General features: G+C 34.9%; 2 protein-coding genes across 3 annotated transcripts; both read left to right on the top strand.

Annotated features, from left to right (window-relative positions):
• The first annotated feature begins 81 nt into the window (after positions 1 to 81).
• On the top strand, positions 82 to 3,469 carry LOC110757428 (Serine/Threonine-kinase). 2 transcript variants are annotated; one of them, XM_021959020.2, is made up of 8 exons: positions 85 to 503; positions 684 to 757; positions 998 to 1,078; positions 1,431 to 1,523; positions 1,645 to 1,767; positions 1,977 to 2,048; positions 2,411 to 2,488; positions 2,803 to 3,469. In XM_021959020.2, exons 1-8 carry the CDS (start codon positions 380 to 382, stop codon positions 2,992 to 2,994), a joined length of 837 nt encoding a protein of 278 aa, XP_021814712.2. In that variant the 5' UTR covers positions 85 to 379; the 3' UTR covers positions 2,995 to 3,469. The 2 variants fall into 2 exon arrangements, with proteins under 2 accessions (XP_088102134.1, XP_021814712.2); XM_088246008.1 differs by lacking the exon at positions 2,411 to 2,488 and having other exon boundaries at positions 82 to 503.
• A 10,178-nt stretch (positions 3,470 to 13,647) lies between these two features.
• NAC074 (NAC domain containing protein 74) lies at positions 13,648 to 17,525 on the top strand. The gene is made up of 3 exons (XM_021959028.2): positions 13,648 to 14,149; positions 16,167 to 16,432; positions 16,864 to 17,525. Exons 1-3 carry the CDS (start codon positions 13,981 to 13,983, stop codon positions 17,284 to 17,286), a joined length of 858 nt encoding a protein of 285 aa, XP_021814720.1. The 5' UTR covers positions 13,648 to 13,980; the 3' UTR covers positions 17,287 to 17,525.
• The last annotated feature ends 250 nt before the right edge of the window (positions 17,526 to 17,775 follow it).

Raw genomic sequence — 17,775 nt, forward strand, 5'->3', positions numbered from 1 at the left:
ATCTCAACTGTTTAGTTTTGAGTTTTTTGACATCTCTCAGTTGAAGTTCATGACTTTTTCTGGCTATAAATGCAAATGGCATGTAGTGGCCCTAGAGGACCAAAAACGAATATAAACCACTTTATGTGCATTTTTGGTTCAATTATGGATCATCTTTTATAAAATCATTTTCAATAAAGCCTTTCCCATTCAAACGGGATGTCGTGTTTCTGCAATTAAACAGTTATTTGTCGCGCGGTGAAAACGGTCAAAAACCAAACTTCACGAGCTCCTTCAACCGACATCTGCAAAGCTTCAAACTTTACGCAACCCCCACCCAGAATCAGACAATTCATTTTAGGGTTTTTATTATTTTCCCTAAAATCCCAAATCGAATTTCATGTCCCACCCATTAACCATGGCCAAGAATATTTCAGAATCTTTGAAAGGTAAAAAGCGCGCGCGAGAGATAGATACCGAAGCCGAAGCCGAAGCCAGCGATTTCGATCAGATTTTATCGCTAGGTATATTCTCACTATTTCCACTATAAAGAGTTTTTTTTTTTTTTTTTTTTAAAGAAAAGAAATTTACTATGTTTGCACTTTAATTGATCAGTTTTCAGTGATTGAAGATTATGAAAATAGCTTCTTTATATTTGGTTAGTAAATAGTAATCAGAAAGTTAATATCTTTTGGCAAATGCAGAGGAAAATCTTACATTTAGTGACACATTGGTAGCGCTTCGCATAATGAGAGCTCAGTTTCCACAGAGTGACAAGGTTAGGATTTTAAAGTTTTAATTTTGGTGTGATTGTTTTAGCTATCTTTCTACTTTGCTCTAAGCTGAATCACAAGCAGCTCAGCTCATTGAATAGTTGTGCATTGTGGTATCTTTATCTTTTTCTGGTTTCCAAAGTATTTCATACTGCTCAAAGTAGTGGTTAATCAATTGTATTAGTTGTGGTCCTTTTATTTTTGTTTTTCTGAATATGGTTATTTGATTGATGCCTTCTTTTCAGGTATCAGTTCAGCCTTTCATTTTGCGGTCACAGTTGTATAGCAGTGTAGAGGATAGAACCCAAGTGGATAGGGATCTAGAGGTATGTGAAACTTGAAAGAACATAACAGAAATTTGTTTGAGTGCATTTTTTATCGGCTTTATATGAGAGTAATAATGGTGTTGTGAATCCCTTTTGCTTAAGATTTGAATCAATCATCTCAGTTACCGATCATAAGATACAGAACTTATTCTGAGATTTGTGCAAATGTTGTATACTCAAGAAATTACATGATTCCCAAGTCCAAATTAGAGACCTTTGTTTCTTTGGAGCCACTGTGGGATTTGATTCCCGGTGCTTGGGACAATGTCGCTTTACCAACTAAGCTAGATGGCAACTCTGGTCTTCAGGAATCTCATGTGATTGACCTAGGCTACTTTTGTTCTCCGTGCAGAGTCTAAGAAGGGAGAAAGTCCTGCGCATTTTCAAGTTAAATACTGGGCAAGATGATCATGCAATAATGTTTTTTGATGACTATCTTTGCCAGGTTTGCTTACATGGTTTTCTCGATGTTTTTGGTGTGTGTTTCATCAAATTTTGATCCTTATCAAAACCTTGTAATACAGTGCATTGATTAACTTTTTTGCTGTCTGTATACATATGTGTAGATGGAACGAGTTGTGAAAAGATTGGAAGAAAAGAAGGACAGTGATATTCTTGAAGTTTTTAAGTGGTTTAAATCACACGTCCTTGATAACAAGCTCGAACCTAGTATTGAACATCAAGAACTTGTGAGTGATTGGAATATCAGTCTACTTGGAATGTTTATTTATTTTTCTACTCTCTTTATTACATTTTCTACCCATCAAAAAGTGCTGTATATATCTACTTGGAGATGAAGGGTTTAAGGCAGTTTAATGTTTTAATGGAATAATGCTTGAACAAGTCACTCTGTAGACATTATGCAATTGCAGTCTGACTGAAAAATGTTTTGCCACAGTGTACACTATTAGCTCTTGGAGGAAAGGTGAAGGATGAACACATCTCCCTTTTAATCAATTCTGGCCTCCTTGTAAGTGAAGTTATTCCTTAATCTATTATGTTGCTGCTGTTTGAATTTCATGATTCATTATGGTGCATTTGGTGCCTATGTTGTTTTGTCTGCAGTGTTGGAAACTAACACCAGTACTGAATTGGTTTAGAAGATTCTTCTCTTTTATCTGTTCTTAGAGAATGAAATAACATACTTTATTACAGTTAAACTAGTAAAATAGCTTAAACTAAACAGTATTTGATTTATATATTTTCCCCTTAAGTTTCCTTTCACAAACTCTTTTTCTTCATAAGGACTGTTTCCCCTTATTTCTGTTTGTTGGGTTTCTTTTGAATTTTTTTTATGGTGTCCAGCTTTCTAACTATGGCATCTACTTCTAGACTCGGCAACTTATTGACTCAAACATTTACTGGTTTGCAATTCCAAATATCGGTTCAGTACTTAAAGGCCTCTCTCAGGTAATGATCAGTTCGTCACTATATATTTTTAAACCAAATTCACATGGAATTCCTTGTGCACCTTTTTCATTCTATACCTTATGTAAATAGGCATTCATCAGACTGGAAGTTTTCACCTTTGATACAGGGTCAACTTTGTAAACTCTTAGGCTCCTAGATTAGAGACATAGCTTTTGGCATTCAACACAACATGAGTGTGGGATGTTAGCTTTGTGATTTTGAAATCCTGCAATTTATGTATATATATATATTTATTTATTTATTTTAAGTCTTGAACAATTAAATTGTCTAAATTTTGTTTCCTCTTTGTTCAGGGAAGAAAGGAAGTTCTTTCTCTTCTAAACCGCAGGAGATACAAAGAAATGATGCTAGCACCTCTAGAGAAGAAGCTTCTTCGATTTTCCCCACTTGATATGAGATTTCATCTTCGTGATCTGATAGGCTCAGGTCATCTCAAAACTGCCAAGACAGCAACAGGCTTAGTTGTTCGAGTCTCAAAAGATTGAAACCGAGAAGAGTACTAGCTCCCCATGGATTGATGGAAAGATTGCATTTCTTTTCTTATCTTGGCTGTCAAAATAGGTATACTGACTTATGCTTTGAAGTCATCATTGCCTTATTACGCTACATATAAATTCTCCTAGATACATGCCCAGAACTTTTGCAGGCTGTCCAAAGTGGACAAGCAAAGATATCATATCAGCAAACTGGCCCAACCCAAAGCCTAAGCAGAAAGGATAAAACATAACATATCTTCTCAGCTAGGTCTTGTATAATTCATTTTTATCTACTGTTTGGCATCCATATGAATTCATTCTTAATTCAATTCTTCTGATTGGATTATCCACTTATTTATTTTTAATACGTTGTACTTGCTCAGCTTGGTTTTGACATCTTCACCGTTGGACTCATGTAAACTCAGTTGGATAATGCATTACAATACATTACATTACATTAGCATTAGGTGCTCCTTTTTCTACACATCTTCAGCCTGGTTTTATCCCATAATACTAATAATTCTGTTATATCAAAGCTTTGGAGCCAAATCTTCACCAAGCCATAACCTCTTCTAATTGGTTTCTACCTGATTTTTCTTTTGGGATAGGACTGGGTGGGTCAGAAGATTTGTTTTAGGAAACAAGCTTTGTCAAATGATTGCTAATTTGGAACAGTTAGGTGTCTTTTGTACTTATTAACGACATATGTTTGGTGGTCAGACATAAATTATTCATGGAAACAGAAAAACCAAGTTAGAATTTTAGTTGGTTCTTGCTAACTTGGAGAGCATTTTCGTGCTTTTGTTGGTTAAAGCAAATGTTTGTGTCCTGATTTTGACATAAAATGAACAAGCTACAATTAACTAATCCTTTCTCGTATGTTAACATTTGTTGCTACTCTTGATGTGTGGATAGGGTCAATTCCCTAATCTTGGTCGTTAATTGTGCTTAACACTTGAAATACACGTGTTAACTCGCTATACCGTGCCCGTTCCAATGGATTCCACTGAAAATCCCCATGCTAGTTGTAGCAAAAAAATTTAGATACACGGGACGTACTACGTTGGATGCTAATAAAATTGTGGGGTCCGTTGCACCCAACGCGTACGAAAAATAACTTCCAAAGTAGGATCAATCTTCATGAACCACACAAGAACTATAAGTGGTAAGCATAATTTTCCATGGACGATTGTGTGGAGAGGATTAATTTGCTTGCTTGGGTCAAGTTTAGCCTCTACTACTCTAAACTCCCAAAAGAATAAAATTGTTTAGGTTCTTCTGTTCATGTATTTGCTTTTAGCACTGAGACAACAAATTGGGTAAGAATTGTCAAATTGAGATTATTTGTGGGGGGGTGCAATGTTTAATTAATTAAGTAAATTGCAGTCACGAGCAGAATTTTGGTTTTCTTGTTGCTAGGCATTTCTGTCTTTGTCAATACTCGGTCTTTAACAATTTTTGTTTGGATTTTGGGCCATTAATTTGGACCTAATCTGCCAGAACTGATGACATGGGGAAGTTCTTTTGGAGAGATTTGGTGGTAATCTTGGACACCACTCTATCATTGTCTTCTTGTCATCTTATTTGTTCCCTTCTGTTATGAAACTAACGTCCAAATTGAATTGCTTTGGACCACAGGTCCAAAAATCATTTACTTTTTCTTCATGTCGACACGAGAGAGAGACTCAAAACTCTTAACTGTGGTTACAAAAGATAAGCGCTTTACCACTAGAGCGGACAAGAAAACTCATAGAATGACACGTAGCAGAATGAATTATTTGAATAAACAGGCCTAGCCAAGGGAATATACCATTTTAAAGGATCGAATAACTTATTTTAGCTATAAAAAAACCTTGACCTCATTTAATAAATCATTCAGAACCTTCCCCGTTAACAACTTCAGGGTCTTCAATTTGGAGTTAGGAAATGATTTTCAGTGGGCCACGTTCAATCACAATTGGGGGGGAATTTCATTTCATTGTAATAAATAACATGTTTGCAAGCTTCCTCTTGGCGGCGTGTGTATAGTTTATATGATTAAAAATGATAATTGTATTCATAAATTAGGCACAAACACCATCAATCACAAGGGCAAATTTATTCTCACAAGTACAAAATACAAATAGAGATTAGAAAACAATCAAACACCCAACTCACAAGGAGTAATGATGCAATTATTACAAAAAGAAAACTGCAAACAAACAACCAAAAACCAACCGAACCACTATCGTCGTTGTTGCCACCACCACTACAGCCGTCGTCGCCACCTTGGAGACAGAGAACACAAAGTGAGATTGCAGCTCGTCACCCTACAACAAAACACCAACCAACCAACCAAATCACGGATCCACAAATCTAGACACAAATAACCTTCCCACAAGTAAAACCCCAAATCCAAAGAGAGAGAGAGAGAGACTAGGGTTTTTATTAGTCCCTGGATCTTTAATTAGTTTATTAAACTGCAAAACTAGTCAACACAAGTAAGCTAATAACGTTTGTTTTATTAATCAGATTATCTAATCCGATACTTTATCTTCTGATATATATATATATTTGACAAGCATGCATGTGACACTTTCTGCTAAATTATATATAATAATTTTCTTTTTTATTAAGAACTATTAAGTACATAATTAGCTAAACCCAAATTTAAATGTTTTGGCTGAGATATTTATGGGTAGAAATAATTGATTGTTTTGGAGACTCTAGTGCATGCATGTATGTACTGTAGTAGTCTGTATCAAGGTAGGTTTGGAAACCTAGTTTGATTGAGATATTTTGGTAGATTTAGAACTAAGTCCAAATGTGATTATATACACTGCTCCAAAAAAGTTTAATGGTTGTGTTGGTCAACACGAATTTGACCAAACCAAAGGGAAGAGAATATATACAGACACTTTTGGACTCGGTTATATATACAGATTAGATATAAACCTTTCGTGAAAGTTAAGTATTACTAATAATTACCTTAGTTAAACGCTTAGGCAGATAACCAACATTGTTTAAGCTTTGTTTTAGAATGCTTAATTACCTTTGATTATTTTTGTTAATTACGTTCATCATTTCCTTGAATCTTGATCATGATGGAAAGCCAAACACGTTTTCAACATTGTCTTGACATGTAGGGCTAGATTTCACTTTAATCCTAGTCCTCTCAAATTTTTTATTATTATTTTTTCAATCCGTTGGTGCTTTCTGCCTCCATTTGAATATGTAGCTAATTTCCCTCACCATTTTTTATTTTTTTATTTTTTTATAAATAAAAAAAACCCTTAATTATACCAGTAAACTGAAAATTGAAAATTGGTGTTGCCAAAAATTACAGAGGCAAACTGATGAGAAGGGACTATGCTAAAAATAGAGATGATAAATACAGTTGGAGTTTATACGTATGTACTTTTAAGTGTATACTGAGCAAAACAAAATGCAACATGCATGTGACATCTGGATTTTGGTCCGCTGTCACTATTTTAGCAAAAGAACTTGTATCGAAACGGGATAATAACACTGTTTTGTTATATCCTCAACAAATCATAGACTGTCACGTGAAAAAATTATCAGTCTGTCATGTCATGATTGGCCCGAAACAGCAAAAATTATCACATAATATTAACCCAAGAAAATACATATATATCATTGATATGAGATATGACACTCTATATATCTTTCCATGGAAAATGGCTTGGGCAATAATTGAGTACCTAGCTAGCTAGCAAAGAGACACCCAGAAGTTAGCTTATGCATACTTTTTATTCTCTTGGATCATTCTTTTTCGCTTTTCACGTTTTTCATTTGAAAAGAAGAAGATGTGGATCACACTCCAACTGTTTTTATTTTATTCCAAAGATTGGTTGGGTACTTCATGTATGCTCACTGTGATGTATATTGATGCTGTATTATATTCATTGTACATGTAAGACTAAGCTGATAAATTCTATCGACGCATTATAATAATTTGAGTGAATTCGTAACATTAAATTAGTATGTGTACGTTACATACAACTAGCTTGAAATAGAAAGTTTCCGTTTTGATCGTTTAATATATGAAACTAAAGAAATCCCTAACACGACAATAATGAAATAGTAAAAATATTATTATACCATCATCAGTTGGCATGAAGTCGAATATACCATCCAATCTCCAACAAAACGATGAGTTTGGAATCCAAAGCGGATACTGGACACAATGAAGTTCATGTTGTTACTTTCACGTACCAGATTGGATTTGATAGCGATGCAAGTATACTCTGGCTCAGTTATCTATCCATACATATATATATGTGCCCACCACAAAAACTGGCTTTGGAAACATTCTGATCAAATTATTGATTGGATTTAATCAAAGCTACAGCCATAGCTAGCAAGGCATGAGAAGGCATATATGATATATGTGGCTCCCCAGCCACCGTGCCGTGCCATCTCCAAAACCCAATCAAAACTTTGAGTCTGTTTGGTTAATCATGCGATCGAACAGTTCGATTGGCATGCAGTGCAGATCTAGAACTTGAACACATACAAATCATTAATTATTTGCTAATGATGGCGACGAGGGTGTAGCCCACCAAACGTATATAGAATCTCAGAATATTGATAGAGAAATATACATGGACATGATTGAAAATTAATTAATATATATATTTATGGTAGTACGGCCATTTAGTATAACCTGTCCACATTTTATAATATAAGTGGATATTTATTGAAATATCAACTCAATCGTCCACTCAGTATAACACGGGTACAAGTTATAGCATATGGCCGTATTCAAATACTATTCTATAATTTATCGTGATTTGCTAATGACACCAGATCTCTTTGTCTCACAACAGGTAAAGTAAAATTAAGTTAAAACGGTGATCTTAATTCATATAGGTGCTAAGTTTTTCACTTGCTTGCTCCAAAATAGTATTGGAGCTGACATGTTATGGGATCTGTAAGACGTCTAATGTCTGCCTTTAACTTAAAGATCACGGACTCTAGGGATCGGTATCACGGTGACAGCAACTGCTTTTGCTCCCTCTCTATTATTGGAAGGTGAAAAGGGGAAAATGAGAAACAAACAATAAGTAATCTGTAAGGCCAAGTTCAAGATTGAGATATTGATGAATTTCAAAGATTGATTTTTTTATAAACAGTGAAAAGAATAGGCTAAAAGAAGGTTTAGTTAAACTAGAGCTTTCAACCACTAGTTACTCTCAAGCAAACACTATGACTTGCAGGTCATGGCCTAGAGTTTAAGGAGAGGGACCGCCCGGGCTTCAAAAATTCCGGATTTCCAAGGAAATAATGCATGGAGCAATCAGCATCCACGTACTCAAATGACAAGCTGTGTGTGGTTTGCGTTATATGTGATGTGTGTATCATTGAGATGATGATCGATGTGTGAATAATTGGGAAAAGAATGACAGGTACGTACTGGATACTAATTCACAATACTATTTATATCGTAATTGATATTTGAATAAGATATATCGACCACCAAGTATCGATAATGTACCAAATATTGTACATTCGTATTCGTATGTATGGAGTATCGGTCAATCATTGCCCTAAATAATTTTATATATATTGCCTCATGTGATAGTTGTGCATGGCTCTTTTTTCTCTTCCAATTGCCTCTATGTCTATATATGCGGGCTGAGTGCCTGAGGGATCACTCGTCCTTGGCGGCGCTAATCAATAACAGGCATGCATATATGAATATGATTTGAATTATGCATATTTGGGATCACACGCTTTCTGCTTTCTTTCTCTCTCTCTCTCTCTCTAGAAATCAGAAATCTCTGCTGCCACCTGTTGCCATAAGATGCGTGCTGAGTCACATCCAAAGAAGCACAATTATTTTCTGTGTCCGAGTGTCTCCGAAGTTTAGCCCACAATAAATAGAATAAGATTAATTGCTAATAATAATAATAAGTTAATATATAGCACCAACAAATATTTGTTTCGTGTTGTTGTTGTCATCTTCCCCGCCGACGTAGTTGGCACACTGCTTAGTATTGCGAAACTCACGACCTTTAAGCTTCATGGAATGGAAGAGAAGCCATCAAAACCAACTCGACCATGGATTCTGTAGAAACAGAAGCCATCACTAGTTAGCTCTGGTTGCAAACCCTGGGATGGTGAGTTAGTATTAAGAGACATTATCTGATATATCTGATAAGAGAACATTATTCGTCAAACGAATATAAACTCGAAACTTAAACCTAGCATCACAAACACTATGAATTTACAATAGTCATAAATTAACTGTGCTCTATCGATCTACAATTAATTTCTTTGAATATATATGATTAACTCCCAATCACATCGAGCCATGCGTGTTCAACGATGCTTATACTTGTAGAAAACAATTTCCCGCGTTTTCAAGCTATCAGCAGAATCTTTCTGATTTGGTTACATTTTTTTAAAAACAAATTTTCTAAAGTTTGTATGATAAAGACATAAAGTTTTATAATTGTGCATGCTACACTCTAATCACATAAACCTTTGAAAATCCCATTTTATTTCAGAACAGAATCAAATACACTGTATGCAATTCCCTATGATGGTCATATATTTTTCTCTTTTTGACAGAAGAGAGATAATATATTATTATGGAAGAAAGCAAAAGGTACAACTAAAGTTTTATACCAAAATCAAGAGGATTAGACGAGCATCTATCTATGGACATAAGGGCTCGGCCGTTTATTTTTATGACCTACAATAATATATATTCTATATAGCTAGCTTTTTTGACAAAGAGGAATCTAAATCAGGTTAATTATCATCACACTGCCTAATTAGGATTAATCTTGTAGCTGAAGCTTGTGTTAAATCATGTTACTTAATGATATATACAGATTAACATGCAATTCTATACGAAAGCTCTGGATATATAAAGGGTAAAGCCATCTTGAAATTTTTCGTAATTTATATAGTATACTTTTGATTCATATATGTATATAGAAAATTACACCACTCAAATTATGATTGTAACATCCACAATTCCAATCATGTACATGAGGACAATCTGCATGACCCTAGGGCCTTTTCATTAAAAATTAGAGAAGCCAACCTTCTGAGATTCTTAATTAATTACCCCACAAGTATTTAAATAAACCCTTCATAATTTACAAAACTACAACCGAAATAACTGCAGCCGTTGGTTTCAAAATGACTCGTTCGAGTTGTCACTTTCTTGAGATGGAAATCAATGCATACACAGTGCAGAGATTTTCTTCCAAAAGCAAAATTGTACGTGATAAAGTTTAGCTGTAGCACAATCAGGTCTCATCCTAGACTGCAAATTTTTCTAAAGTGTATAAATAAAGTGAAGGCTAGGAAGAAAACTTATCTTTCTAAAAGGTGGTTCTGGAATCTAAGAACAAAAGTTTGGCCAATTTTATTAAAGGTAAAAGTTGTCGAAGTACCCAATTTTCCAGTTTCAGCACGACTTTGGATTCACGATCTGGCCATGGACAACGACTTTTCTGCTACAACTACGGAAGCAGCAACGCCATCCATATCTCTCCCCTCACTATAGATTTAAATTTCTCTTATGTAATACGTAACGGAGATGCACAAGATCGTTTGTCGTTCCAATGAGTGATTGCATAATAATATGCTTAAAAGAGTAAAAACTTATTTTCAACGAAAACTATGCAATTCTTAGGATAATCATTGAAATGAAATTATTTTGAATATTCAAGTATTGAATTTGTAGGGCAATGAAATGATGTCGATGACTGATTAATAATATATATCCAATTATGCATCACACACAAAGAAGAAAAGTTGTCATATAGAAAACAAGAGACTGCCATGTATGCATCAATTCAGTACACACTTGACACTGATTCAGAAAGGATGTGATTAGAAGATATAGACTGGATCTAAGCCTTGCATAAAAATTAGGGCTAGGCCCCACTTAGTTATGAATTTACGAGCAATTAAGGTTTATATCTTTTTTGTTTAATCACATTAGTTAGTTGATTATACCATGGTTTATGTGTATTTCTTACATTAATTATTTTGTTGTTAGTTTACATAATTAAGGAATATGCCATGAAAATTCTACTCCTTTTCATAAATTTTTTCCCTAATTGGTATTGTTGAACCCGCGTAGAATCCACTCTATACGCAAAGGTTGAGAAAAATATTTAAATAACTTGATGATTATATTGATATTTTCCCCTAATTCTATACCATTATCTTGATTAAATTTTGATACATCAACGTCACATAATGTCATCAGCTAATATGCGACCTTTTCTTTTTCGATAAGAAACCAACACGGTAAACGAAAAGTGGTATATTCAAACGTTATTATCTTTTCATGCATCCTCTTATAAAGAACAAAAAACAATATTGTAAAATATGCGTAAATGCATATCTATCCCATAAAGAGCCCATAACTTATGGAAGTGAATTTGAGTAAAAAGACACACTATATATGAAAGGAGGGAGGAGGGGGCCAAGAAAGAAAGCATTGGAGGAAGATCAAGCCGTCACTCATTCTCCAACATCATCCTCACCTAACAAAATTCCCTCCTTGGAAATAAACCCTAACTCTAGCATTCACAATCATTTGCATTATCTTTCCTTGGTTTTATTTTTTTGGATGGATATACATATATATTCATCATATGATTTTGAAAATAATAATCTTACACGTCACCCTCCTCGTGACGTGTCCCTTTATTATGTGATTTCACATGTCTCCTGGTTACTTCCGTTAATTTAGGTTCATGGTGTCCATTATTATAATCTAATTGGCCTACTTTGAACCCTAGCTAGCCTTTGATCTTTTTTGCACTCAATTTTAGGATTTTGATTAATTAATTTAGTCTACGTTTTGAGCAAGAAACGTGAGGGACCCACCTTGACCCATCACTGTCTTTTTTTTTTGTTTTTAGAATATTGATTCAATTTTCATATATAATATATGGTGGTTTTTCCATTAACAACTCTTCTTTGGTGTCTAATTAAATATAGATACACTAAAACAAGAAAATCTCCAGGGATTATATTTTAACTCTTTATTTTTTGCCAAAATCAGGAAGGTGAGGGGGGAAATTCACACACATAGATACCATGAGACTTGAACTCATGATCACTCGGAAGCACATCAAAAGCTTAAACCAATCCAACTACGCACACCCCATTATTATTTTTGAACTTTATTGAATCTGGGTTAATTAATCACTGTTTTCCCCGACAGGATCATAAAATAAACCACCATTTTGGTGACTGTCAGCATCGTTCTCTTGTTTTTTTTCATGCCACATGTATAGGTAGAATATGACATATCATCCGAAGAGGTCCCGATTTCACAAGTAATCCTACAATGGGAATTTAAAGGGCATAATTGTCCTTTTATTAACATATTTATCCTAGGGTTTTGAAGTCACACTCATACACATACTGAATTTTGAGCTCCATTATTATTTTTTTCCTCTCTCTGGATGTCCTTGTGCTGGCAAAACCACGCTGAGCTGGACCCCCGGTCCAGTCATCATCTACAATATTATTAGCATACCAATTATAATTAGAATGATACATGTTGTGACAAATGCACTTTTGTCCACATTTTTGATCATTATTATTGGCCTTTTATAAAAATACAAACCTAAAAACAAAAATAACAAATCAAATTAATTAATTTAGATAAGTATACAGTGTGTGATGATGGGCCTGATGTTTGTTCGTAGATCATTAGTGGGACCCAGTTTTCAAAGACAAAAGCCCGTGAGCCCCACAATCACATTCACATCCATCCAAAATATTCTTATGTGATCGAAATTTGAACAGATGGGACTCTTCTAATAAGTTCATCATTCATGTACTGGTACTACCAGTTTTCAATTTCTTCCAGCAATTGGTGAATTAAATTATTATTTTTCTCTCTTGAGCTGTCCATTTTCGATCCCAAATGAATGAAATTCTTCACGTGCCTTTGGTAATTTGATTGGGCTTTAGCTAATTTTATAATATATATACATATATAGCTTCCGATAAGGGATAAGGGACATTCTTGTAGGACTCAATCTGCATTGTATTTCGCTAATCCAAACTGTCTATTTTGTAGACATTTATTCAAAGATCATCTCTACAAAAATTCACTTGAATACAATATATATAATATATTTCATATTATTTTTTCCTTGAAGCCATGGCCGGACCAATTAATTAATCATAATTATTACCATTTTTAACAAATCATGTTATGCACGAACGTCATTAGCATAATACAATGCAGAAAAGCTTCTTTATGGGTGTCTTAACAAGGCATGCAGCCACTAAAAGCTCTTCAACTTCAATAGCATCTATATATATATATATAATAATACGTAATAAAAAGGATTAGATTTACTAATACGGTGCGTGAGTAAATATGATAGAAATAGTTTAAACATAATTTGCATATCACTCTAAAGTGTAATAAGAATGTTCATTTTCTTGATAAATTCAGAAAGTAGCCAATTTTTATAATGTAAATAAAAAGGGGTATTTTGGAGGGTTTCCAATAAAATTATTTGGCTCCTTGTCCATACATTGGTGTAGTATAGCCTTGAGGCTTGACCCCCACCATAACTAGATTTCTTGTAACTTTGGTTTTTCTTGAAACTTCCTACTATAACTAACTAGTTACACAAGCATGACCCTGCGCTGCTTTAGAAAGAATAATGATATTGTAAGAAATTCTTAACTGGCCAGGCCATCACAGGGAAAGGACATTATATATATCATCCCTTTGCCCATATAAATATAATCCCCAACCCTCCTTTGGCTCTCTAGAAATTAAAAATATTTCCAACAAAACCCTCTTTTTAAATCAGCTGCGCTACATTCCATCTCTCTCCCACCAGACATAGCCTAAATTTGCTTCCCAAGTTCCCAAAACTACTAGTTTCCAAGATCATTCTGAATAACTAGTTTCCAATCTCCATCTTTCTAGCCTTTTGAGATTAGTTTGCTTAATTGAAACAAAAATCAAGTTGATTAACTGTAATTATGGGGCTTAGAGACATTGGAGCTACACTGCCTCCTGGGTTTCGGTTCTATCCCAGCGACGAGGAGCTGGTCTGCCACTATCTGTTCAAGAAGATCACGAATGAGGAAGCTTTGAAGGGGACTTTGGTTGAAATTGACTTGCATATCTGCGAGCCATGGCAGCTTCCTGGTACGTATGTAGGTTAAGGTTAATTAATTTATTATTATTTCCATAATCACCTTTTATGAATTAATATAATTTCCACGCGCTTTCGTCCTTATTCTTCTTCTTCTTCTTTTTCTTGAATCTTTTTGCTCCTCCACCACCACCTCTCGCATCTTTTGCATATCATCAAGTTGGTCGACATGGCCGTGGTTTTTAGTCATTTTCAATAAAGTAAACTGCTCCGTTTTAAAGATCGATCTCTGAAACAAATCATCTCCAAAGACAAATATTTTTTTTTTTGGGGGGGGTGGTCGGAAAGACAAATATTTTGTTTAAGTTGTTGGTGCTTTTGTCGTGGTGGATGTACGTATAAACAGAAGGTGTTTGAGTTTTCAGGACTAGCTAGGCAGAACACAGAGAGAGAGAGAGAGAGAGAGAGAAGAGAAAATGGCAATTTCTTGCTATATTTTTGTTTTATTTTCCCCAATTCTTTTTACCGACTTAGTTCTTCAATCACTTGCCTTTAAATTCGTTATAGAACTAGCAAGAAATATTAGGAGACTTCAAGCACTTTGAAGTCCAAAGTTCACACATAATGTTCAATCTCAACGTATATATTAAGAATTATAGTTCTCACTTAAGGCATTTACATTTACATTTACACACACAATGGGTAGGTAGTCATGGTAATTGCAATTTAATTAATTATAACATGTATTGTAATAAGGAGTAGGATTGGAGATATACAAGGGACCCAAAAGCAATTGCGTTTATTTAATCTCTTGGGTTTGCCACAAACAGCAAGCACTAGGCATGCTTATGAAGGTTGTTTAGTTACCACAATACAAGTTTTTATTGCAAATATAGCAGAGATAGTGTTCATATACGTAAGTATTACTTATATCCTTAATTTCAAAACAGCCCCCCTCTCTCTCTCTCTCTCTCTCTCTCTCTCTCTCTCTCTCTCTCATGCAAATCATGTGGCTATGATTTGATCATTTTCTGCCAGCTGTCACGTGCAAAATTCGTCTTTAGTCTCCCACACACACGTCAGAACCGTCCATTTGAAGTGGGACCTTGCTTGAGTTATGAACGGCCCAGATGTGCACCACAACTTCCAGTTCATGACTATATATACCTTATAGCTAGATGTAGATGTGATCGATCTTCTGTTCATAATTTGTAGCTAATTATAATTATCCTTATCCTTGTTATTTCAATTAGGATCAATCATCCACCTACCATCCGTACGTTAATTATATATACATAGTTGCCTTGCCCTGATCTGACAGGATCTTTAAATAAATTATACCTTAATTGTGTTCATACCTTAATTATTATGGGGCAAGTTTCAGATAAGGAAGAATTATTTAGTTTACAAAATTGGGTAAATCGTTTTTTTTTTGGGGGGGGTAAATGAAGTAAATTGTTACACGTAATTTTCCCTTGTAGTAAAAATATGACCACTCTTTTTCGAGGCATGCATATCACTTCACACACACACTAGCTACTAGCTAAATCATGGAAATTTCCAAGTTCAGAGAATCAGAATAAATCTTGCTTTATTTCAACCCTAATGGTCTTTAATTAGAGCATCCTGTTTCCTTAAATGTTGTGGTGCCTACCATTTGCTTTGGCTACTTTCCGTAGACAAAACTCATAGCTCGAGTGATGATCTTGACTTGCCAACACATTTGATAATTCACAAGAAGAAAAAGCCGACGATAAAAAAAATATAAAAAAAAATCTTTTTATCTATAATGTGAAAACTAAGATTCATTGAAAGCAATATATATTACATAGCAGATGTCACTTCACTTGCTTTTGACTAATTTTCAGGCAAACGATCGTTATTCATTTGATAGGATAGGACCTTGCTCATCACTTTTTGTTTAAATCTTTTTTTGCCATAAGTTGGTATTAATGACAAGAATGATAATGCTATGTACCTAATTGCTAATTAGCAACATGCATGCATGTATAATTGCCTTGGCTTAGTATGCTAATATATACCCTAATCTCGAAATTAATTTTATTGAAGAGGTGGCAAAGCTTAATGCCAACGAGTGGTACTTCTTCAGCTTCCGTGACCGCAAGTATGCCACAGGGTTTCGAACCAATCGGGCAACGACATCTGGGTACTGGAAGGCAACAGGGAAAGATCGGATGGTGATGGAGCCAGGAACAGGGGAGATTGTAGGGATGAGAAAGACTTTGGTGTTCTATCGGAACAGAGCTCCTAATGGAATCAAAACTGGTTGGATTATGCATGAGTTTCGGCTGGAGACCCCACACATGCCTCCTAAGGTAATTTCCTTAACATTCCTAGCTTAATATTATTTATACATCTAATTTCCTTATAATACTATTGAATTATTCCTGCATGCACACGCTACAAATACTCTATATAAAATTTCATATTCGGTCACGTGATGTTCAAGTACATGCACGTGCTGCTACCCCCATCATTTTGTTCCCACCATGTTGCCAGTTGCGACTGGAAGGGAAGGAAGTATGGGCTTCATGCATCATGCATGGAAAATTTAGATATATTCCAAAATTTGGAAGGAAAGTATGAGTTGGTGTATTATGTATTTAGATCTCATAGTAACATTCACATGATATACGATAACTCATTTTACGTGTCATACTGATGCGGTGTATCGAAAGCACTTAGATTATGATTTTAACTTTTATTTTGCTAACTAAGCTAAATATTTTGCCTTTTGTTTTCACAGGAAGACTGGGTTTTGTGCAGAGTTTTCCACAAAGGCAAGGGAGAAGAGAACAACACCAAACTCAGCCCCCATGATTTTATGTTGGAGACCACATCCTGCACTGTTCCTTTGAGCATGGAAAAATACTCATCTCCTCCAACTCAAGACCAAACCATGTCTCGTGGCTACGACCAGATCCCCTCATTTTCCACACCACCACCCCGCCACAGCCACAACCAAAGCAACTCTTTGCTGAATCTCCTCCAGTTTCCTCAGGAAAAATACAGCAACAACTCCGTTCCCGAATTAGGCGCTAAAAACGACGACGAATATGGATTTTTATGGGAGATGAACTTGGAAGAAACTAGCTTCGAAAATGGGGTGGCTCCAGATATGGACGAAATGAGATTTGAGATGGATCACAACAGCATGGTTTTGCTCTAAATGAAGAAACACATATATTCTACACTCCATATTAGACACATACCCGATTTGTTGATTTGTGACATATATTTATATTTATATTTGTGGTATATATTTGGCTTGATTGGGAATGCAATTAGAAGTTTGTGCATAGTCTGGTTAGGTTTTTTTTTTTTTTTTTTTTTTAAAAAATTTCTCTCTTTGTATACAGTATTGGCATTTGTATAAATATTATGAATAATATAAATTCTTTAATATTAGCTATAGTGCTTTTTCTCCAAGTAACAAGTTGTGTAATGTATATTCACGCGTGCCATCTTCATCAGTCGACAGTTCAGGACTTGCTGTTTGCAGGAGTATTATTCTGAATGTCTGTCAGATATGGACCATGGCTCTCTTGTCTGTTTATAATTATTGCTTGAAAACTTAAAAACAATAGCCATCTTTATTTCTGTTGATTTTGACAATTCAAACCATTATACGAAAAATATACAAACAGGATAATTGGTA

The sequence above is a fragment of the Prunus avium genome, chromosome 8 (assembly GCF_965620075.1).
Source record: "Prunus avium chromosome 8, drPruAviu1.hap1.1, whole genome shotgun sequence".
In the NCBI taxonomy this organism is placed as follows: domain Eukaryota; kingdom Viridiplantae; phylum Streptophyta; class Magnoliopsida; order Rosales; family Rosaceae; genus Prunus; species Prunus avium.